The sequence below is a fragment of the Pogona vitticeps genome, chromosome 7 (assembly GCF_051106095.1).
Source record: "Pogona vitticeps strain Pit_001003342236 chromosome 7, PviZW2.1, whole genome shotgun sequence".
Taxonomy (NCBI): domain Eukaryota; kingdom Metazoa; phylum Chordata; class Lepidosauria; order Squamata; family Agamidae; genus Pogona; species Pogona vitticeps.
The window spans coordinates 10,835,645-10,858,183 of record NC_135789.1 but is presented as its reverse complement, the minus strand read 5'-3'; the positions used below and the strand labels follow the sequence as shown (position 1 = coordinate 10,858,183).

The 22,539-nt window shown below is 47.2% G+C and overlaps 3 protein-coding genes across 8 annotated transcripts in view; 1 reads left to right on the top strand and 2 right to left on the bottom strand.

Annotated features, from left to right (window-relative positions):
* The window catches only part of CEP104 (centrosomal protein 104), a 35,615-nt gene extending 31,357 nt beyond the window's left edge, over positions 1–4,258 (bottom strand). For 2 of the 4 annotated variants that reach the window (XM_020781175.3, XM_072977757.2), the window contains exons 1-5: positions 4,107–4,258; positions 3,906–3,948; positions 2,242–2,372; positions 1,712–1,885; positions 371–509 (exon numbers count right to left, since the gene is read on the bottom strand). In XM_020781175.3, the coding sequence (XP_020636834.3) occupies positions 371–509; positions 1,712–1,885; positions 2,242–2,354 (426 nt within the window). In that variant the 5' untranslated portion in view covers positions 2,355–2,372; positions 3,906–3,948; positions 4,107–4,258. Of the gene's footprint in view, positions 1–370; positions 510–1,658; positions 1,886–2,241; positions 2,373–3,905; positions 3,949–4,106 lie in introns of all 4 variants that reach the window. The other 2 variants (XM_078379104.1, XM_072977756.2) reach the window with 2 other exon arrangements.
* A 108-nt stretch (positions 4,259–4,366) lies between these two features.
* Positions 4,367–11,382, top strand: DFFB (DNA fragmentation factor subunit beta). 3 transcript variants are annotated; one of them, XM_020781174.3, is made up of 7 exons: positions 4,369–4,550; positions 5,582–5,708; positions 6,621–6,809; positions 7,246–7,325; positions 8,367–8,537; positions 9,261–9,361; positions 9,969–11,382. In XM_020781174.3, exons 1-7 carry the CDS (start codon positions 4,443–4,445, stop codon positions 10,195–10,197), a joined length of 1,005 nt encoding a protein of 334 aa, XP_020636833.3. In that variant the 5' UTR covers positions 4,369–4,442; the 3' UTR covers positions 10,198–11,382. The 3 variants fall into 3 exon arrangements, with proteins under 3 accessions (XP_072833859.2, XP_020636833.3, XP_078235231.1); XM_072977758.2 differs by lacking the exon at positions 8,367–8,537 and having other exon boundaries at positions 4,367–4,550; XM_078379105.1 differs by lacking the exon at positions 4,369–4,550 and having other exon boundaries at positions 5,585–5,708; positions 6,548–6,809.
* Positions 11,383–13,469: 2,087 nt separating this feature from the next.
* C7H1orf174 (chromosome 7 C1orf174 homolog) lies at positions 13,470–17,720 on the bottom strand. The gene is made up of 3 exons (XM_020781177.3): positions 17,511–17,720; positions 16,056–16,583; positions 13,470–15,047 (listed from the first exon to the last, which is right to left on the bottom strand). The coding sequence occupies exons 1-3, from the start codon at positions 17,703–17,705 to the stop codon at positions 14,928–14,930; spliced, it is 843 nt and encodes a 280-aa protein (XP_020636836.3). The 5' UTR covers positions 17,706–17,720; the 3' UTR covers positions 13,470–14,927.
* Positions 17,721–22,539: the final 4,819 nt, after the last annotated feature.

The window sequence follows — 22,539 nt, the reverse complement described above, 5'->3', positions numbered from 1 at the left end:
ACCCATCCACCGCAGACATGGGGGTGTCTCAGTTTCGCCAGGGGATCCGAAAGTTTGGATCCCAAGGCTTTCACCAGCTCAGGAGGCTGCCGTGTCCTGAGCCGGTCCCTCGAGCCCAAGCTGACGGCCAGGGCTCTCCAGACTAGTTCCAGGCAGGCATGACCCTCTGGCATGGGAAGATGACTCAGTCATCTAAGGGGTGTTCTCCAGAGCAGACAGAAAGCTCAGAGTCTCACGACTTTTATCAACTTTATGGTGCCGCAAGGAAGTGATGGCTTCGCTGCCAGCTGGTCAAGGTGGTCAACCCGAGTTGGAGAACCCTCAGACCGATCAACGAAACAAGAAGGAAAAATCTGCATTCTCCTTCTACCTGATTGTAGACGTTGTAGTGATTTACATAGTTTTTCTGGAACATCAACTTCAAATATTGGCCGACAGCATCCACGTAGACCGATTTCAGCTCCCGGGCTTTGTAGCTGGTCTTCTCGTTGTTCGAGAGGGAGATATAACTGTAGAAGGGAGAGGAAAAAGAGGCCAACATTAGCTGCGAGCAACTGGTATTATTAAATTTAAAGCATTACCTTTCCTTTTACTATCGGCGTAAGTATCACGTATATTAAACTTAAAAAAAATTTTTAAGCACACACACACACACACACACACACACACATATATATATATATACACATACACATACACATACATATATACATATACATATACACACACACACACACACACACACACACACACACACACATATATATATATATATATATATATATATATATATATATATATATATATATATATATATATATATATATATATATATATATATGAGAATGTTTCCCTGACATGCAGAAGAAGAAATCTGGCTTCCTGCGGCTTGAGCCCCTTATTACATGTCCTGCATTCTGGGAGGATGGAGAACAGATCCTGCTCCCCTCCTCTGGATGGCAACCTATATAATAATGGATGATGTCTAGAGATGAGACTTCTGCTTGGGGCAAAGAGAAAAGGTCTGCTCTGCTACAATACTTCTTTATACCAAGGGAATTCCACAACATGTGTAGCCTGTATAATGAAATTGTAAACCGCCCGGAGAGTGCTTATAGCACTATGGGGCGGTATATAAGTCCAAAAATAAATAAATAAAATAAATAAACAGCCCCTTATACCGGACGCAGAGGTCTCCTCCCCGTGGAATGATAATCGTGAACTAAAAGAGTATGGGCCCTTCATGTCGGCAGTGATTACGTGCCACTTTAGCTGCCGTGGCCCCATGCCAGGGAACTTTAGGATTTGCAGTCTAGTGAGATAATCTGAATTCTTGGCTGCAGGCCAGGGAAAGGAAGCAGCTTCTAGCACAGCATCCAAAGCACCTCGTCAACCTCACGTGTTCCAGGATTCCATAGGATGGAGTCACGGCAGCGAAAGGAAGGCCAGTGTTCTCAGGGAGCCACTCGGAAGGAAAAGCCCCAAGCAGTACACCCTGAAACGCACTAGCGATCTGGTGTTTCTCTTGGTTCCACAAAATGAGGATTCTGCTAATGCATTTGGACTACTGGCAGACAGAGGATCCACTGGCCCATTCAGGATCACAGAAGCTTGCTCACCATGTAATCAGGAACACAATTAAAAAAAAATACACCTGCCTGTTTGTATCAAGAGAACGGGGAGCCAGACTGTGGTACATCTGTAGGCTTACCCCAGCCTTCGGAACCTCTCTGACTTGTAAGGAGCAAAGTATTCAGGCAGGTGGTCACTGATGTAGAACTCAATTTTGCTGGAGATCATGTACTGGTGGGCCAGCAGCTGGAGTTTTCGAATTCTGCAGGGTTCCGCCATCTGCAGGACTATTTCTTGGGGATATTGGCAGAGCCTGGAGGTGAACAAATCAGGAATTTGCTCCCTAAGGTGGTTAGCCTGCCCCTGATCGCAGATTAGAAAGGTTACAACAAATTAAAAAAACTAAAATAAAGAAGTAGAATATAAAAGGGAATAGAATATAAAAACCAAGATGGCAGCAATCAGCAAGATAGACGTCACAGAATAAAATTTAAAAATAAGACCAAATAGGCTTTAAAATTATTATTAAAAACAAACACACAATGACGATGATCTCTGGATTCTAGCAAGGTCCTGCCTGACAGTCCTTTAGAAGCTCATGCAGCCCATAACCCTTAAAACATTTAGCTCAGGCCAAAGGCTTACGGAAATCTTATTCTTTTCCTGTACCTTGGGGACCTCCATCCCTTGACAGTCGGCGCGTGGACCATCAGCTCGTTCGCACTGTAGCCGTCCTCATGTCCGGATGAACTTAGAACAATAAACCCAATCTTGTGCGGCATCCTGCCCTCTTGAGCTCCCTGCAAGAGAACAGCCACCCCCCCAAACACACAACAGTCTTTGAGGACAAGGTTGGGGGCTGGGCGAATCAGTGTAGATTTTCAAGAAATTGCAGAATCCCATGGATTCGTTTTTGGGCACCAGATGAAACAAAACCACAGCGAACCCCACTCACAGAAGACCCACTGAACTCAGTGGAACTTAGGTTACAACTAATTAATGTCCCATTTATTCCCTTGATGTCTCGTGGCCTGAGTGGGGTTTTTAAATGGACTCTCGTGCCTTACTGCCTTTGAATGTGTTTTTGGTGTTGCCTTTGCCTACTGTCATTTAATGTGGTATTTGTTTGATCTTTTCAGTATTTGCATACTTACTGTCTTGTTTGATATGCTGTCTTTCAATGATGGGGGCCTTTTCTAGGAGAGTGATGGGGTAAAAATATAGCTGAAGGAATGAATACGTTCCCTCTAAAGAATCTACTCAAATTGGATTTAGCTGTAAGAGTGGAAGAAAAGCAGTTCTGGATCAGATCAAAATCGTGTCCAGCCCATCAGTTGGGATGCAATGGCCCAAATTCCACACCCTTGGCTGGGGATGATGGATGTTGCAGTATAGTGTTAGCCTGCATACTGCAAAACCATGACATAACAACAAGAGGGAGCAAATGACAGCAGAGGGCAACTAATCACGTCTTTTTTGTGATCTGTTGTTTTTAAAGAAGCTTTTAGTATTTATATTATTGACAATTTTAAATATAATGCTTTGTATAAAAAAAATCTATACTTACTCTTTTTAGCTTTTAAATATTGGTTTTTAATTGTTGTAAAGCGCTTTGGGTCCTTTTCAGGAGAAAGCATGGGGTAAAGATATTTCAAATAAATAAATCACTGAATGTCAGCCCAACCTCCCCAAAAAAACAACATACAAACAAACAAGGCAAAAACGTTGTGGGAACTTCAAGACTGTTATATTTTCTTGTGAGCTTTCGTGGACTTTTCTATGATTTTTGCCAGCCTGATCCCAGCCTCCTTACCGTGTAAACTAAATTTTTAACATTATAAAGCATATATTAAGTTCACCCACCCTCCCTGGTTGTGCCCCTCAGCCCCAAGGCTTTGGGAGAAAAGCAAGACCCAGATCAAACGAAATAAAACGACAACAATGACATTTAAAGATGTAAAGTTTCCCCCCAAAATTCCATTTTCCCCCCAGAAAAAAACAACAGGCAAAAATGTCCCCCCCCCCGGGCCAGGAAAAAAATGAAAATTTATGGAAGACTCTTCAAGAGAAGTGTCAAATGTCTGGAAATTTCCATTTTTTTCCAGGAAAAAACGTTTTTTCCCTTCTGTTCCCCCCCCCCCAGAAAAAAGAAATGTAGTGAAATGTCACATCTCTTCATACATTCAAAAAAGACAAACCCACATATATAGATTATATATATATTAAATATACTGAATATAATAAAAAGCACCCAGGGAGCCTCTCCTGCGTTCTGGGAGGGATTGCTCCCTTTTCCACCCACCAAGGCACCCCCAGCTCATTACGTTCATTACCGTAATTAAGACTAATTGCTCCACAAGCCCATCCTTGGCGCGTCTGGTCACATAAATGAGAAGGAAATACAATAATATAAAACAAAATTTTGATTTCTCTGCCCCTCCCCCCACAGGCGGAGAGTGGGGAAGGGGTTCCCCTCCTACCCTCCCCCCATGTGGGAGGGGCCTAATTAGAGGGGGAGGGGCGCCCCCACTCACCCCTTTCGCCCCTTTCTTGGCTCCCCACCGACTTTACTCCGGCTCCATCACTAAGGCCACGGCTCCCCTAGCAACGGCTCGGACGCTACTGCGCAGGCGCGGGCGGAGCGGCATTGTGACGGCCGAGGAACAGAGAGAACCTTCCGTTGGAAAGCCTAGAGAGGTCGGCGCGTCAAGCGGAACTTCCTGATACTGTTTCTTTAAGAGCCGGCGAGGAAGGCGGTGCTCCTCCTTGACGAGCCGCCCTGCTGGCCAATCAGCCAGCACGTCTTTTGGCCTGAGGGCTGAGGAAACCCGTTGCGGGGAGCCCTGGGTTCGAGTCCGACCTCCTCCGCGATGGCGCTGAAAGGCTTCCGAATCCGCCGCCTGAGCGGCCACCGGAAATACGGGGCGGCGGCCACGAACTTGGAGGATCTTCTCTGCAAAGCCTGCGCCCTCCTGCAGGTGCGAAAGGGGGGGGGTCTGAGGACCCCCAAAAGTTTGGGTGGAGGCGGTGGGAAAGAAGCGCCTGCACTGCCTCCTGCTGGCGACGCCCGGGAACTGCGAGGGAAGAAAAGAACGGGCAGTGAAGTCCATGAAAGGGTTAAAGAAAGGGGGCGGTGCCGTCCCAGTTTTCAATGGACTCCAGCTCCTATCAGTCCTCACTTCCCTAGCTAGTAGTGGGGGATGATGGGAGTTGCAGTCAAGCACATCCAGACAGGCAGGAGCTCCTCCTCCCGGAAAAATGCCACCCACCAAGGAGGTTCCCTGCCGTGCCTCTGCATGAGTGGTGTCTGCCCATTTTTAAAAAAAGGCTGACTGGAATTTTTTTTGTTTTAGTATTTATCATGCCTGAACAAGGTTAGAATTTAGGAGGCTGCCTTCCTTCCCGGGTTCCCGACTCAGAAAACTTACTTTTTAAGACTACGACACCCAGATGCCCCTGCCCTCACTCAGCAATCTCAGACAAGATCAGGTTTCAGAGTTTTGCAAATACAGTGGTGCCTCGCTAGATGATGATAATCCATTCCACTGAAATCGCTCTTTAGCGAAATCATCATCTAGCGAAAAGCATTTCCCTATTGGAATGCATTGAAACCTGTTTAATGCGTTCCAATGGGGAAGAATCGTCGTTGTCTAGCGAAGATCGGCCATAGGAAAGCCACTTTGCGAACCGTCAATCAGCCTTTTAAATAGCTGTCTTGAGAAGCTTAGGTCCCGAAAACACCCGTTTTGCGAGCGCGGAGGGAGCTGTCAAAATCGTCATCTAGTGAAAATCGGTTTGCGAAGCAGGGACCAAACATTGTCCAGCGAAGTTCCCCCATAGGAATCACTGTTTTGCGAATCGCTATAGCAATCGCAAAAAGCCAATGTTTAGCTAAAAAAACTGTCATGCGGGGTAATTGTCTAGCGAGGCGCCACTGTAGTCCTCTGAAGAAGGGGCTCGTAAGAAACAAACGGCAGCTCCTTGATTTCATGTGTCACTTCCCTGACAGCTTCCTGTTGCCGATGCCCGTCTGTGTTTGCACGAGGACGGGACGGAGATGACGAAGGCCCGTTTCCAGAAAATCCCAGAGAATTCGGAGCTCGTCTTGTTAGCCCCTGGGGAGGAGTGGCAGGGCTGTGAGTATGGCTCAAGAATCTGTTCCATCCCATTTCAGTTCTCATCGGCCATAGGCTACAGGCACTCCAATGAAATATAGGGCGACCCCCATCTCCGTGGAGGATTGGTTCCAAGCCCCCCGCGAATGCCGAAAGCCGCAGATACTAGCAAACGCTATAATAGTGTGGCAAAAGAGGAAAAAAATCCAGCATTTTTTTTCGCCATGTATTACCAGAATTGGTCACTAGAGGCAGAGACCATGCTATGGATTCTTGTTGTTGCAGAATATATGACATTGTCTTTGGCTCCCTCTACTGTCTAGTTCTGGTAAATATGAATATATGCATTTGTACTGTACATTTTCTGATGGTGTACAAGTGACACCATGGATGCAGATCCTGTGGATATAGGGTCCTCTTGTAACACAGTACGGTTACCAGAATTGTTTCTGTTTGTTCAGGTTTTAGAAATATCATGCCTACTTCTAAGGGCCGGTAACTTCCTTAAAAATTAAATTGGGGTCTATTTATAAGCCTGCATCCTAAAACCCCAGCCCTCCTTTCTTACTAGCTTCCAGGTCACCCCTTTTGGTATCAGCAGAATCTGTTCCGATTTCTCTTTAACCATATCTGTGTGATTATTTTTTTTGCTTCTTTACCTGTGTTTACTTCTAGTTTTCAACTGGTTCTGGCAGTGCATGTGAAAATACTTTTTTTCTTTTAATATTTTTAATATTTTCAGACTAAGGCTAAATGAAGCTGTGGATACTGATCCCGTGGCTATGGCGGTCCCACTCTAATAAAACTGATGTACTCTACAGGACTGTTTGTTGTGATGAGAATTTTTTTTTTTTAAAAAGGAAGTGTGAGCTGTAATATTTCTGGGGATGTTTGTGGTTTTTCCGCCCCCGCCCTCCCCGGCCACCTCTCCAGATGTGAGTGAGATCCAGCGCTTTCTCAATGCCTTCTCCAGCCGAACAGAGGATATCGTGCGCGCCGCTCGGACGCTGCTCTCCGACGAGGGATCGCCCATGAGAAGGAAGCTGCTCTCGGACCTCGTGCACAACCTCAGCGAGAACATCGGCGCAGAAAACCGGGTGGAAGATGAAAAATGGTTTGAAGGTGCTTTTCTCTGTGGGGCAGACCCACTTTGGGGGGGGAAGGGTTTGCTTCCCATTTGCTGGTCTTTTTCCTTTCCACCTTTAAATCTGTGGGTGTCGCGAAGAGCTGCCCCGGCCAGTTCTGGGAAAAACGGGGAACATGCAATGAGTTTTTAAGGCTCACGGAAACACAAGAATGTTTAAAATTAAAGTGTAATTTTTTTTTAAAGCTTACGATCGACATTCTGAAAATGTCCAACTGGAACTATATTTGAATCACAGTTGTAACACTGAGACGAGCGGTCCTCGGCCGGGTGGGATACAGGAATCCTCAGTGCGGGATGCAGAGTTTTCCAGAACCGTTCCCCAGAACTGGTTTTCTCTCCATCCCCCAAACTTTCCCATTGCCGGCAAAGGAAGGATCAAAGATTAACAGGAATTCTTTCCCCTTTTTCAAGGGATTGAATCTCGCTTTAAGACAAAATCCAGTTACCTGCGTTTCAGTTGCGAGAGCAGGATCCGCAGTTACATGAAAGAGGTAAGACTCTGGCTTGCAAATATTGTTTATCCCCCTCCCCCCGTATCTCAGGGGCATCGTACTGCTGGGTCGTGGTTGGGCTTCAAGGTTTGGCTTTCAGAAGCTGCTACCTGTTTGATTCTTTATTGCAGGGTGGATTTTTTTAAAAAAATCCATGATCTTTTAAAAATCAAATTGATTTAAATCGCAAAAATAAAAATCTGATTTAAATCCTCAAAAAAAAAAAAAAATCTAAATTGTAATGTTTAAATCCACCTGATTTAAATCAAATCCACCTGGCTTTGTTGGCAATTTATCCCTTTATAATTTTCTCCCTGCAAATGGCCAGTTCCCACAGCCGTGGAGGGAGTGGATCACGGAGTGCAATATGTTGATTTTCAGGATGTGTTGGGGAAGAAGTAAAGAAAGGGGAGGCAGGAGGTCCCCTGAAAGAAAGACCAAAACAGCGTAAAAATCTGGGAACTAGAGGCTCAAAATACAAAATATGAATTAAACGAAACCTTAATTTGGAGTAAAGGCATACAGTCGTAGAATCATAAGAGTTGGAAGGGGCCTGTAAGGCCATTGAATCCAACCTCCGGCTCAAGGCAGGGCATAACCACACAAGCTATATGAAAATACAGGAGGACCCCGGTATCCACGGGGGATTGGCTCCAAGCGCCCCCTCCGTGGTTGTCAAAAAATGTGGAAATAGCGAACCCTGCCCATTGCGTGGTCTTTGGCTCCCTCTTGTGGCCAATTCTGGTAAATACACCCTGGAAATGTATATAAATAGATATTTCTGTTTTTTTTTAATTTACTGTTGTATTCTTAGTCTGTGGATAAGTGACTCGGGGAATACTGATTCTGTGGATAGGGTATCCCTGTTGTACATCCATCCCCTTGCCTGATGCCTTCTTTAGCACTGAAAATAAAATGATCAACGGCCTTTATAAGAAGCTGACTGAGGCTCACGGGACCAGACATATGAAGAGGAATATTAGATAAAGCCCGGCTCTTAGGCACCATCCTACGGGTAGCTTTCCTGTCGTTTCCTCGAAGGTTGGTGGTTACGCTTCTACCATCCACCCGCCCGCCCGCGGGAAGTTCCTGCAGATTGTGGAAGCCATGCTGAAGAAGCTGAAGTCGGAAAGGTACAACGGCCGTTATTTTGACCGTTCGGCGCAGGAGAACGCCCGCCTTTGCACCCCAGAAGGCTGGTTCTCTTGTCAAGTAAGTTGAAACGGATCTGGTGTCAAGCCACCTTCCGAGGCGGGAAAAGTTAATTTTCTTAGAGGTTCCCTGAGAGTCGAGAGTTTAAAAATATAGTGGCTTTCCTAAGTTCTTGCTTAATCGAGGAAGAGAGCAGGGGGGGGGGTTGTCCGAGGCTGCAGGCTCCTTCTAAATGCTATCCCCAGCTCGCTGGTTGCCATGTTATCTCAGTGCTTCTGCTCTTAGGTGACAGAGGAACGGTGCGGTTTGGCGAAAGGCAGTAGGAAGGTGTGTTGATAATCCTTGGTCCACAGAGACAGAAAATAGACAATTGGTTCTACATCCCTCAAAGGGGAACTGGCGACAAGCTGAACCTTGAAGCCTTTAGCCTCAACTTTGAATCTTCGCTCTCGTGTCAGATTCCGTGGCTGTAATAATCTGGTCTCTTCTGGGTCCTAATCTTACACTCTACTGGCTCTGCCAGTAAAGGTTTGATTTTTGCACCTCCGCTTAGCCCTGACTCTGAAAGTTTCCTACAAAGTTCCCTCCCACTGAAAATCTAGCTCCTCAGGGAAGCCGGTTTCGCAGTTTTCTTCCTGAGAGACTACTCTATGGCATGCAAGGTTTTTCTCTAATGTTGGGGAAAGTGGTGCAAAGTGAAGGAGGACAAACTCATAGTTAGCTGCTTCCTTTGGTGCGACAGGCTTTTTAGCGCTGACCGTTTGGTGTTTTGTGTTCCCAAAGGGTCCGTTCGATGCAGAAAGCTGCCCTGGCCGGCACTCCATCAATCCGTATGGGAACAAAGAGAGTCGGATTCTATTCAGCACCTGGAACCTTGATCATGTGTAGGTACCTTGGCAATGGCTGGTGAAAGCAGGTTGTTACTCTGACTTACGGTGACCCTATGAATGAGCCCTCCCCAACATCCCCTCTCCTTAACAGCCCCGCTCATCTCCTGTAATATCAAGCTTGTGGCTTCCTTTACAGAGTCTGCCTATCTCGTATTGGGCCTTCCTCTTTTCCTGCTGATTTCCACCTTTACCAGCCTGACTGCCTTTTTCTAGAGAGCCCCGCCTTCTCATGATGGGCCCAAAATAGAACGGCCTCAGTTCCAACATTTTTGCCTTCAGAAATCGTTCGGGCTTGATTTGATGTAGGAAAACAAAAAACATTAACCGCCCCAATAGCTGAATCCTGATATTTGACAGCATGGTGAATTCTACATTTTTTCCGAGGGATGGTTAAGAATGGCTCAACATTTCTAGTTTTTAAAAAAGAATCCCCATCAATGCTGGAGGCACCCAAGAGGAAATTTAGGCAACCACCTGGCAGATCTGCTTAGATTTGGGTTTCCTGCCTTAAGCCGGGGGTGGGCTAGATGGCCTTCGAGGACCCTTCCCACTCCCGTGATTCTCGGAAGCAAAAACCTTGGTCTTTCTTTTTCCGTTTCAGCATCGAGAAGAAACGGACGGTCCTTCCGACCTTAGCCGAAGCTGTCCAGGACCGGGAGGGGAAAGAAGTGAACTGGGAGTATTTCTACCGACTCCTGTTCACCGTCGACAACCTGAAACTGGTGCACATCGTCTGCCACAAAAAAGCCAACCACAACCTCAGCTGCGACAAAAGGAAGGTCTATCGGAAACGCAAACGGCCCCCCAAGATCCGAAAATCACTGGTCTAGAGGCTGCGGGGGCCAAGAGATGAGTTTCTCATGCTGTGAAGGAGAGGCGGTCTTCCCTGTCTCTAAAGCCCAGAGGCCGAATCCAGCTCTCTTAGATCCTCAGACGGCCATGCTTCCTTTGCCTCCCTTACCATGGCGTGATGGTTTCTCAGAGTTTCCCTGCTCCTTGTGTACTTCTGGGGCTTACTTACTGGTAGGAAGAACTTTACTCAGAAAGAGGCTGGTATTTTTCATCTTACCTGCTTACCTGCGCTCTTGCCAAAGGTTTTGCACCCGTGATCTCTTCCGGACGGGGGCTTGAATGCAATCTCAACCCGCTAACTTCCTCCACTTCTGCACCAGCTCTGTTCGCCTGCTTCTTTCAAGAGAGTGCCCAGTTAGCCCTCCTCGATGTGGGTGCTGATTGGCTAGTGCCTGTGCCGTCACCCAAACCAAAGAGCATGTTCTCTTCCAATCCACTAGGGATTTTTCATTTCTCCCATTATTGTTATCATTTTTAATTAAACCTGCACAGCTTATTTAGGGTCTTGTTTCCCTCGGGGAAGCAAGAAGCAGATCGGAAGGAGTGTGATGCTTGACTTTTCCATACACCATAGGACCCTCCTATCTGCGTGAGATCGGGTCCAACCCTGCCTCCTACAGATGCTGAAAAACAGGGATTATAGCAAGCAGTACAGTAGTATAATATCCATAGCATGGTCTCTGGCTCCCTCTCCTGGCCAGTTCTGGTAATGAGACTAGAAATACACATTATTTCTCTACTGTACGCCATACAGAGGGAGACATGGTCTCTGGCTCCCTCTAGTGGCCAGTTCTGGTAAATTCACCTTTAGATAAAGCGACCTATTTCTAGAATTTTTCTTTTAATATTTTTAATATTTTCAAACTGTGAATAAGTGAACTGGTGAATACTGATCCCGTAGATCAGTGTTGTATTGCTATTGACACCTCAGAGATTAAAAGATTTCTTTTAGTGGACGTCTGCGATGATTTTGTAGTTTCTCAATTGTATCATAGTTTACCTGCTGGACAGATTTTTTTTTTTTAAAAAAACCCACAGCTATGTGGAACAGGCCTGCTTGTTTAATAAGAATAAATGCAGTTTTGACATCAGCTCACTTCTCAGGAATCAAAGCGATGGGTACTAGTGCCTGTAAAATCAAATAAACGCCTCCTGAATTTCTACTACTGTCTGTACCTATTCTTTAAAGGGAAAGGATAAGGGGCAACACTGTGTGAATGTTAAAAAGAGAGAGTGCCAGTGAAAAATTTGAGAAAGGAAAGCTGTTTATGAACCAGAATATGTCTTGACTTCTGCCAAAGAGCTTTATTCTGATGTTGGGGGCCGTATGTTAATAGGAGAGCAATTAACTGCTAAAATATTGCATCAGCCTTAAGGAAAAAGGGTTGGTCGGTGGCTAGACCTACAAAAGAGGTTTTGGAGGAAGGCAGGACTTGCAGTGATCCTAGAACTGCAGAGCTGTAAAGGGCCGTATGGTCCCTGTGTATCATCGAGGGAGGCGGGACTAAAATTCAAAAGGGTGAAATTGAAAAGTGCAAAAATCTATACTTAAGGGTAAACACCCAAAAGCACAGTTACTAGATAGGGGGATCCTTGGCACAGTCATACTACGAGCAAGAAGAAACTAGGAACGGTTGTAAATCACAAGCTGAATGTGAGCCAACCGTGTGATGTGGCTGCAAAAACGGCCAATGTGATTTTCGGCTGCATTAACAGAAGTGGAGTTTCCAAATCCCACCAGGTGCTGGTCCTCCTCTATTCAGCACTAATCAGGCCTCACCTTGAGTACTGTGTCCAGTTCTGGACACCGCACTTCAAGAAAAGGCAGACAAATTGAAACAAGTGCAGAGGAGGGCGACAGGGAGGATCAGAGGGCTGGAAACCAAGCCTTAGGAGGAAAGGCTGAAAGAATTGGGCATGTTTATCCTTGAGGAAAGAGAGGAGATAGGATAGCACTAAAGAGAGGCTAGCCCTACAGAGGAGGGGCAGGATCTGTTCTCGATCATCCCAGAGTGCAGAACACACAAGAAGTTAAAGGAAGCCAGATTTCGGTTGAATCTCAGGAAAACTTCCTAACCGTTAGAGCAGTATGACAATGGAACCAATTCTGGAGGTGTCCCAAGAGTAACTTAAGCCAACCACTTGTGAAATCTGGTTTAACCTGAATCCCTGACTTGAGCAGGGCCTCGTGGGCCATTTCCAAAGCCATAATTTCACGGACAGAGGGGAAGGGCCATGACGGATGCGTTGCTCCACCTCTAGGACTCTCCCCTCTTTGCATCTCCATCCTCGTGCGGGTTGCAAGATTGATCAGATAGCAGGAACCGTGGGAAGGCTTATAGGATGGGCCTTTCTGAACAGGATACCAGTCAAGGTGTTCCACCCCCGCCAGTGCTGCTGCTGAAGGAGTGTTGGGTTCTCCCCCACTTGGACCAAAGCCAAATGGTTTGCCCTTTTTTTCAAATACAGTGGTGCCTCGCTTAACGATTTTAATTGGTTCCGGAAAAAACATTGCTATGGGAAAACATCGCTAAGCGAAACTCGTTTTCCCATAGAGATGCATTGAAAACCGGATAATCCGTTCCAATGGGAACGGGTTGCCGTCCTTAAGTGAAAATCGCCATAGGAAACATCGCTAAGCGAAACGCGGTTCCCCCATTGGAATGCATTGAAACCTTTTCAATGCATTTCAGTGGGGGAGAAAAAAAAATCACCAAAAATTCAAAAAGAGTCAGAACGAAGCCAAATTTGGTTAACAAAGGGTTTATTAAGTGCACTAACGATTTCAAGCACTCTAAACCCTTTTAAAACAATTTAACACCTTTTAAAAATAGCGAAAACGGAGCTGTCAAAAACATCGCTAAGCGAAACAGGGGGACCTAAACTGTCATTGCTAAGCGAAGCAAGGTCCCGAACATTGCTATGCAAAATTTCCCCATTGGAAACATCACTAAACGGAGCGCAAGATTGCTCCTAAAACCTCATTGCTAAGCGAATACATTGTTAAACGAGGCAATCACTAAGCGAGGCGCCACTGTAGAGGGAAAGGGGTCTCTTGGTACCTGAACACAATCTTTTCCCTTACAAGCATTCTGGGAGTGGTCCATAACCCCAAATCTTCACCCTCCTGTAATATTTAATTTTGTAATATTTACCAGTGCTCTTGTGGAAGCTGCTGACCAGTTCTAAATTTTATATTAGGGATGTCACGACATTGTGAAAAAACGATAATTCTGGAAGACACAAGAACTGCTGTTTGTAATCGCAAATAACAACAGGGCTTCATTTATTAATCGAACTTTGGTATGGCAATGGCACATTCTGGCACCGCATGACCGTGCAAGAGAGTCAGGGGTAGCTTGAGACTCCTTTCCAATCAGACAGGGTGGAGAGGGTGGGCGAGAAAGAGAGAGAGAGAACGCCCTGGCCTTCATACCCACCCTAGCACAATGAGCCTGTTGGCACAATGGTTAAACTGCAGTACTGCAGCCAAAACTCTGCTCGCGACCCGGGTTTCAATCCCAGGCAGCTGGCTCAAAGGCTCACTCAGCCTTCCGTCCTTCTGAGGTCGGTAAACTGAGTATCCAGCTTGCTGGTATGCGTGTGTGCATGTGAATGCCTAGCCTGCATCGTTGTAAACCAGCCAGGGAGTGCTTTTAGCATGATGGGGCGGCATACAAGCACCATCCTTCCCTTTTGCTTTGGGTCCCGAGATCTTCCTGGGCTGCCACCCCCGGAAATCCTGGCCAGCACAGCGAGGGGCAAAAGTCACTGGGAGTTTTAGTCCCAAGAACATCCGGGTTGCTGAAGGTTGGGAACATCTGGTTTAACGGGAGCCTCTCGGTAAAGATGGCTGAGCTTCGATGTGCAGAGGCGTTGTGCCTCTGCAGGGGGATGCCGTTTCCCTCTGCCTGACGTGGGAGGGCCCGGCGGTGGCGGGGGGGCCTCCCACATCCACGGGTGGCCTCAAATGCCCAGGGGATGGAAGCCTCCCTGCCCTTTCCTTCCCTTCATGCCTGATGGGCCTCCTCTTTCAAGCATCTCTCCGGAGCCTTGCTGGAAACCGGATGGGGACCGAGACGATGGACCTTCAGGATTAACTAGCGGGGCTCAACTTCAGTCCTCGCTGTCCAGGATCATGGGTTACGGTGTCCGTGGCAGATCAGTGCATACAGAGAGAGCTCTTCTTGACGCTGGAGAGTCTGAAGGAAAAAAAAAACCACCCAAGAAGTCAACATTTCACCGTTTCCACATCCTCTCTGCGGGCTTCGGCCAGTTTGGGCTCTTGCAAACATCTTACGTGAATTCAAACAGGCTCATGTGGGGATCTTATAAGTAGCATCCTGCTAACACCCTTGGGGGAGGAAAAGAAGAAGATCCAGAGAAACCAGATTTCCGTCGTGAATTATGTTGCAAGATGCTTGGAAAATTTAATTATTTCCCGAGTCCTCACACTGAGATCCTCAAGTACTCTCCTGGGCAAGATTGTCGCGGGGCAACCAGAATAAAGCCATGCAACAAGAAAACACCCCCAGGTCAAAAAAGGAGAGGGTCCATTCCCTCTTTGAAAGGCAGAGCCTGGAGGTGCAGGATTACGGGAGCTCAGAGAGTTAACTCCCACCAAAGGAACGAGTCTTTTTGCAATTAAGAACATCTCGACGGCCTCTGGCAAAGAGATGGAACATCGGCTGGCCTCTCGTCTTGGTCCTCAAATGACTTCCTCTTCTTCTTCTTCCTCCTCCTCATCGTCCTCCTTGGCAATGAAGTGGGCCTTCCTGAATTCTCGCCTGCTGGCGATGGCCCGGGTGAGGGGAGCGGCCGGGAGATCCTGGGGAGAAGAGACAGCACAAGGATGGCTTCAGCCACAATCCAGGGGGAAATCTTTAAAAGGATCTTATTAAAAGCAAAAGGCCTGGAGCACAAGGAGGGCAAAGAGAAGGAGTCATGCTAAGCTTCAGCTCTGGAGCCACGTGGGCGAGGGCTGAGTTAGAGGGTTCGTGACCTGAGACAAATCCAGCCCATTGTGACGGTTATTGAGCTACTTTACAAGACTGTGGAGAAGACTCTACTGTGCAATGGCAAAGCCACATAGCGACCCGCGCTCTTTGGGTGAAGGGTGAGATAAAAGTGGAGATGGACTCCATTATCCACGGGATCAGTATCCACTGACGCATTTATCAACACAGTCTGATAATATTTTTTAAAAAAACTCCAAATATGTGTTTTTAAGGAGGAAGCTACCAGAACTGGCCACTAGAAGGAACCAGAGATCATGGTATGTGTCGCATTCCCCCTCTCCTAATTTGGTTCGCTCTAATCTGCGTTTTTCAGCATCTGCGGGGTGGGGTGGGGCTTGGAACCAGAGGAGGCCCACGGAATCAATGGGAGCTGACGTACTGTATCCTCAGAGATTCAATGAGCTTCCTCAAGTTGCAGCTTACGGCTGGATTTCAGCCTACATTGAAAGAAAAATGAATGACGAGCGTTGTTCGGTGTATTTAATTGTAAAAACCCTTGCATGCCATCGGGTCAATTCTGACTTATGGCAACCCTTTCCACAGTTTCCTTGGTATTGAGTCTAGTAGCAACGTGGTATCCACGAGGGACAGGTTCCAAGCCTTGGCATGGATGCTGAAAAACGTGGAAGTATTGAACGCCATACATAGCATGGTCTCTGGCTCTCTCTAAGAAACATATATCCTTAGGATTTTTCTTTTGCTATTTTCAGACTGTGGATAAACGAATCAGCAGATACTGAATGCATGGATAAGGGAGTCATACAGTAAACTTGCTAAGATGGCAGCTGCAATTCTAGGCTTCCTTCCGGCCACCCTACCTGCATGAATGCCACGCTGCCAAAGAACCGGTCCACAGGCAGCGGCTGGTTGCTGTCCTCATTCAAGAACACGCTGTTGTCCACCTCCACCACGTGGTCGTCCGCCTCCTCGGGTTCCATATCCGAGTCATCTGACCACCCAGCCCCGTGGCTCTCCTTCTCTTTTATTTCCTCCTCTTCCTCGTCCTCCAGGGTCCGAAAGTGTGTCTCGAGGAGAGCTCCACGGTCCGTCTCGGGAAAGCCGCTCTCGGGGCCCCGGGCGGACAGCTCCACGCTGAGATCGGTTCGTTCTCTTGCTGTTTCGCCATCTGTCTCAGGCATCCTCTTGGCGTGCCTTTGCAGCATCCTCTCGAGGTCGGCCGATTCGTGTTCCGAGGAGGATCTCTGGGCGGGCTCTTCTTGGGAGAGAAGACCGGGGCCGGCGCCTTCCCGGACGGCACCTTGCGGGACGTCCACCTTGGCCCGAGTTTTCTTTTCACATTTCAGCTTCTTGGAAGGCCGCCGATGGGTCCCCTTCTGTGAAGGACCCTGGTTCGGAGGGAAAAAACCCAGAAAAGAGAGCTTCAACAGGACAGCTACCGACAAGGAGTGGATAACGAGTTATGAGTCACAAACGACGGGCTGACCCTTGGGAAAGAAGGGCTTCAGTGCACCTGTGCTTGGTGTGGACCTTTGAGAGCTGCTTGAGCTACTCTACAAGATTGTGGCGAGGATGAAGGGGGGGGGACATGACCCATACACAGCTCAGGGTTGAGGGCCTCTAGCTGCAGAGTTAGAGTTTGGGAGTTCGTTTCCCCCGTGAGGCCTCCTTGACCGGGAATGGACTCCCTCATCCATAGGGCACCCCGTCCAGCTCTGCGGTTCTATTGATGATGATGGTGTGTGCTATGTTGAGTTGTCAGGATACACGCACAACTGGGGGGGTAAGTGGGGTTTCTGGGATTTGTAGTCCATCTGGCTGACCCCACGGTTGGGGACTGCTGGATTAGAGGATCCTCTCTGACTGGCAAGAAAGAGCATCTGAAGAGCGACAGAGTGAATCCTCCCCTCTTAGGGTCTGACTCACCCTGGGCGACCTTGCAGGGTTGTTGTCAAGGAGGTGAACAGAGGGGAGGGAGGCACTCCCTGCCCCTGGCCAGTTATAAATATGTCGTGAAAACACATATTTCAGCTCCCCCCTTTTTACCATGCGATTCATAGTGTTCGCTGTTATCTGCGGTTTTCAACATCCGCGGGAGGGCTCGGAACCAAACTCCCACGGCTACGGGGGTCCTACTGCATAACCAATCCGTATCAGGAAGTCGGCTTCGTGACCGACCTTCCAACGTATTACTGTATATTTGCATAAATTAACATACCCCAGCTCGGCCGTTCATAAAGCTCTTAGCCTCTCCAGGCCAATTAACACCATTAGCATATGCAAATAAGGGCAGGCTGGCCCCTCCCGCGACTCACCCTCCGGGCCCGCATGGAGAAGGCTACGGAGCCCCAACCCGGTCGGATCCACCAAGCACCATTGCCGACTTCCGGTAGCGCGGAAGCCTCGCCCGGCCTTCCCGCCCTACTTCCGTCAGACCCGCAGCACGGCATCCAATCAGAGGGAGGGGCCTGGCGGAAGTGTCCGCCTCCCGGTGAGGCCACGGCCGCCATTTCTGTCAAGGTCAGTCGCCCTCACGGTCTTTCCGGGCGAAACCCCACAGGTTTTAGATCCGTCATCTTTGTTTTGAGCACGACGCCCATAAATAAAGCGCTCCCTGTGAAGCCCCGGTTCTTTCCCCTTCGTGCGGAGCAGCTGGGTGGCCACAGAGAGGACGGAAAAAGAGGTCGTCCTAGTTTCGGTCGACTTTTGAAGAAGCAGAAAAAAAGAATTCTGAGGACTGTTCGAAGCCAGAGCGGCCATCTTTTTAGAGGGCACCGTGCGTCGCCTAATGGCCGCGCGGAACACAGATTTACGAAAATAGTAGAGAGACCTGTAGCAGTGCATTCGGAGTTCAAGAGCAGGGCTTGAGAAATCAATGGAAAAAACTCCCACGTTTTGAGGTCTGGGTGTGTTGGGGGGGCCAAATGCCACCCCCTCGCCCACAACCAGAGGGAGCTATGAAAGCAGGAGTGCCTGTGCGGTGCTATAGGAAGAGCCGGGCCAAATTCTCCTTTTAGGGACTACAACGCCCATAATACTGGCTGGGATGTTATGGGACTTGTAGTCCCCACCTTGAAAGGGAATGTCCCTCGCCTCTATGTAATATATTTAATTCAGATGCCATGGAAACATGCTGGTGCTTTAAAAGCAAGCTTATCTTTCTCTTTTTAAAGACTATTTGGCGACAACCTGGAAACTCTTTTGCCATAAGAAACAGATTCACCCGATTCCCACAGGCAAACTGGCAGCTTCTGGGCTCTGCAGGTGGAGAGTTCTGGATTTGCCCTGGAAATCTCCACCTTCCCATTTCAGAGGTGGAGACTTGCTGCAGAATCTTGCATTTCAAATTCCTTTTGCTAAACAGCAAATATGCAGACTCTCAGAGGAGAATAGCTATAACTTCCCCGAAGTAGTTCACCCCTTTCTCATTAACTGGCACAGTCCTTCACTCCAAGGCATTTGTAGGCGAGAGGATGAAAAATGTTTCATTACTTATAGTTGTGGACAGATCAACAGCCAGCTCGCAAACAAACACTGACTGCAACAGACTAAAGAGAGGGAAAGGGGCACTCAGCAGAGAGGCGGGGCTCTCTCTGACTTCTGAGGCAAGAGGGAAGGATTGGTTAGTGCTGGATAGATTGACGGCCAGAAAGGTCTGTCCTAGTCACTCAAACCACAAGCGGCATGCAAGGTTGTAGAAACTCCAACACAGACAGACCCACTAAAAGCAAAGGTTCTTGATTGTCTTTTCAGCAACAGGTTAACACAACTACTTTAGGCAAATGGGTGGCCTGCAGGTTGGTTGTGGCCTACTAAGACCCTACCTGTTTTGTGGTTCCTGAACCACAACCCTCTTGAAACACAATTTTGTCGGCTCTTCAAAACCTGCTGGCATACAGAAAAGATTGTGTGGCAGAAATCCATTATCAGCCTCATCTCCATTTCTGGCTTGCCACAGTCCAGAATCCCTGGCAGGGGTGTTGTATGCTGCTTTCTCTTGGCACATATAAAGTAGGAGCCCCTTATCCACTGGATCAGTATCCACTGGTTCACTTATCCAAGGTCTGAATATATTACAAATATTAACAGAAAAATTCCTAGAAATATATATTTCTGAAGATGAAGTTACCAGAACTGGTTATTAGAGGGAGCCAAAGACCACACTCTGTACAGTGCTGGCTATTAAAATAGCATTTGCCGTAATCCACATTTTTCAGTATCCGCTGAGGGGATTCAAACCAATTTCCAGGAAATCTGGGGGTCCTCCTGGATGTGAAAAGCCATCCTCTTTAACTCATGGCCTTCTCCAACCAGCCATATAGGAAAGGAATCTTTGAATAGAGCATGGGGTGGCTTAATTCTTAAACATCGAGGGAGAGAAGGCGATACGCCATAGTTTTTGTTATAGATGAATTGCTTTTCTCCTAATTGACGTGGTTCAAAAATGCCTGGGTGGTCTTCTTGTAAGCAAAAGCTGCTGTTCTTCTGAAATAGCAATTTATGGGTTCATTACCTTGTCGCTTTGTAAAACAGCTGAAACTGGTAGTACTGGTAGAAGTCATAGGGAAGTAATGACCAGACTGGGGTTGTTCAACACACTTTTAGAAGACACAAATGAGCTTCTTTACTCCTGAAATGAAATAGATGCACAAAGAAAGCATCTCTCTCTCTCTCTCTCTCTCTCTCTCTCTCTCTCTCACCATCCTGGAAGAATCTCTGAGATGTGAGCTTCATTTAGGGTTTCCAAAAAACACAAAGCATGAGCCAAGAGGAAGCCCATTGAACCTCTGTGTGATTCCTTCTTATGGATTGACACCCTTCTGATCGCTCTCTGGTGGGTGACTGTAAAACGCTTCCTCGACCCGACACAGGCAGGGGTTGCATCCTTTCTGGTGCTGAGATGCAGAAGTGTTTTTCCTCCAGATGAGCCTTCTTGTTGCCAGTCCCAGTTCTGCTGTTGGCTTTTTCTTCCCCAATCAAGAGGGATACTCAGATCTCCGATTCAGGCTGAACGGCAGGCAGAATCTTCCACGGGTCTTAATGAATTAAGCGGGAGTAGTTGTGCTGCAGTGTCCATCGTCCCCCCTTCAGCATGGTCCATGCCTGGAGAAGATGTGCATTGTAGTCCAGTCGCATGGGGGGGGGGAGGAACGTTTCTGAATAAAGCCTCTGCCGATGCCAGAAAGCGAAAGAGCCTGTAGAGGTTGTTTTGACATTTTATGGGGCGTGGATGTGGCTCCAGGAACATAGGTGAATCTCTGTGTGTGTGTACATGTGTGTGTCTTGTGTGTGTGTGTTTCACAAAAGCACTGTTTTTCTGCCTTGAAGTTTTGTGATATAGATGAATGGTCTTTGGCCACTTGATGGCAATATCAGCCAACAGGAAGCGGGGGGATCAAAGCACCTTCAGAAATACAGATATCAGAGCATTTCCCGTACAGTTCAGTGACACCTTACTATGATGCGATGGATGACACGTCCCACATTCTTCAGCCACTTGAGAGGTCACTTTTACTAGAGTCTTTTGCGGCAGAAGTTTGATTGTTCTGCGTAAATACCTTTAGCTGTGCAGCAAAAGTGTAGGGATTCACAGAACAGAATAGGGTTCAGGTTCATTGGAGTAGACCATGCCCTTTCTTCTCTACCTGGCACTTACAATCTCAGTAACTCACTCTGAGATGTTAGCAGTAGAAAGAGTAAAAAATAAAAAATAAAAAAATCATTTCCTTCACTTACAGTTCTGAACAGATCAAACAGCAAACTGATGGACGTAACTGACTTTCTCCGAACGCCTCAACGGACTGCTTTCAACAGGGTTGCTGTCTCCAACAGACTAAAGAGAGGGGAAAAGGCACTAAAGCAGAAAGGTGGGGCTCTCTTTGAATTCCAAGGGACTAGGGAACCATTGGTTACTGCTGGATAGATTGACAGTCATCCCAGCCCAGAAAAGTCCTTCCCAGCCACACCTACTACAGGCAGCCTGCGAGGTTGCAAAAACTCCAGCATTTTCCCAGTCTTTTTCAAGGTGGAACAATTTTAAGACCTGTTGTAGCCAAACTTAATCACTCTGATGGCTGTTTTGTTGCCTAGCGGAAGAGTCTGGAGGGAGGTGAACCAGAGGAGGGACTCAGCGCTAGACCACAAGGGTAGGAATGAGAACAAAGAAAGGGCTTTGATGGAATAAGAGAGCCCTAAACTTTCCCCTCTGGGATTGTTTTTAACCTTCACATCACCTTGTTCAAGCTCTTTTTGAACATTCCTGCATTTCTCTTCCACGGTGTTCCTAAAAACAGTGATTCTGAGCTAGAAAATGTTGCGGAGTTTTGGATTTCGGTTAAATCCCTCTAGCTTTGTCATAAAAATACAGGGATTCACTGAGCAGAAACAGCTCCAAATTCCCCAGTTCAGTCCACCCCTTTTTTCTTCTCATTAGCTGGCACTTACAGTCTCAGCCACTCGCTCTGAGACATTAGTAAGAGAAAGAATAAAAACATTTCATTACTTACAATAGGACAGATCAAACAGCAAACTGACCAACATGGCTGACTGACTTTCAGCAGCGGTCCTCCACAGGCTAACTGCTTCCAACAGGCTAAGGAGAGGGAAAAAGCTCTTAGCAGAGAGGTGGGGCTGTCTTTGAATTCAGAGGCAGGGAAGGAATGATTGGTTAGTGCTGGATAGATTGATAGCCACCCCAGCCCAGAAAGATCTCTCTAGCCCCACCTGCTGGAGGAAGCATGCAAGGTTGCAAAAACTCTAACATTGCACTCAGAGAGTATTTTTAAGGTCCCATCTCCATGGAAGAAGGTTTACAGTGGGATGGACCCCCTGAAATGTTAGACTCTCTGTTAGCTGTGTCTGCAGAGGAGCTGTATCCTTGAAATGGGTTCTGTTTGCACCTCCCAGCTCAGCATTTGCATGGTGCTTATAAAGGAGCAGAAGTTTTTACTTACTCGTTTGCTGATGATCGACCAACTTTGTGCGGTTGACCTGGGAGGGTTCTGGAAATAAAAAGTGCCCCACCTCTGGACGCTGTGCAATTTTTACAACTGCTGACCGAGAGAGAGGAAGCCTCTTTCAGGAACAGAAGGTTTCCCTGTAAACATCCTGCATTATTTAATCTGATTCCTTTGGGGAATTTAATATATATAAAAACCCTGTATGGTGTAAACATATCCTTCTGCTACGTACGCAGGCTTGACAATGACTGAGAAGCCTGTTTTACAGGAGTCTCATTAAAAATGAACAGGCCATGTTGGTTTTGGCAAGTTAAAATTACTTAAGCTGCTGTACGGGGATGAATATTTGATGCCCCAGTTTATTAAATATCTGCCAACGTCAGGC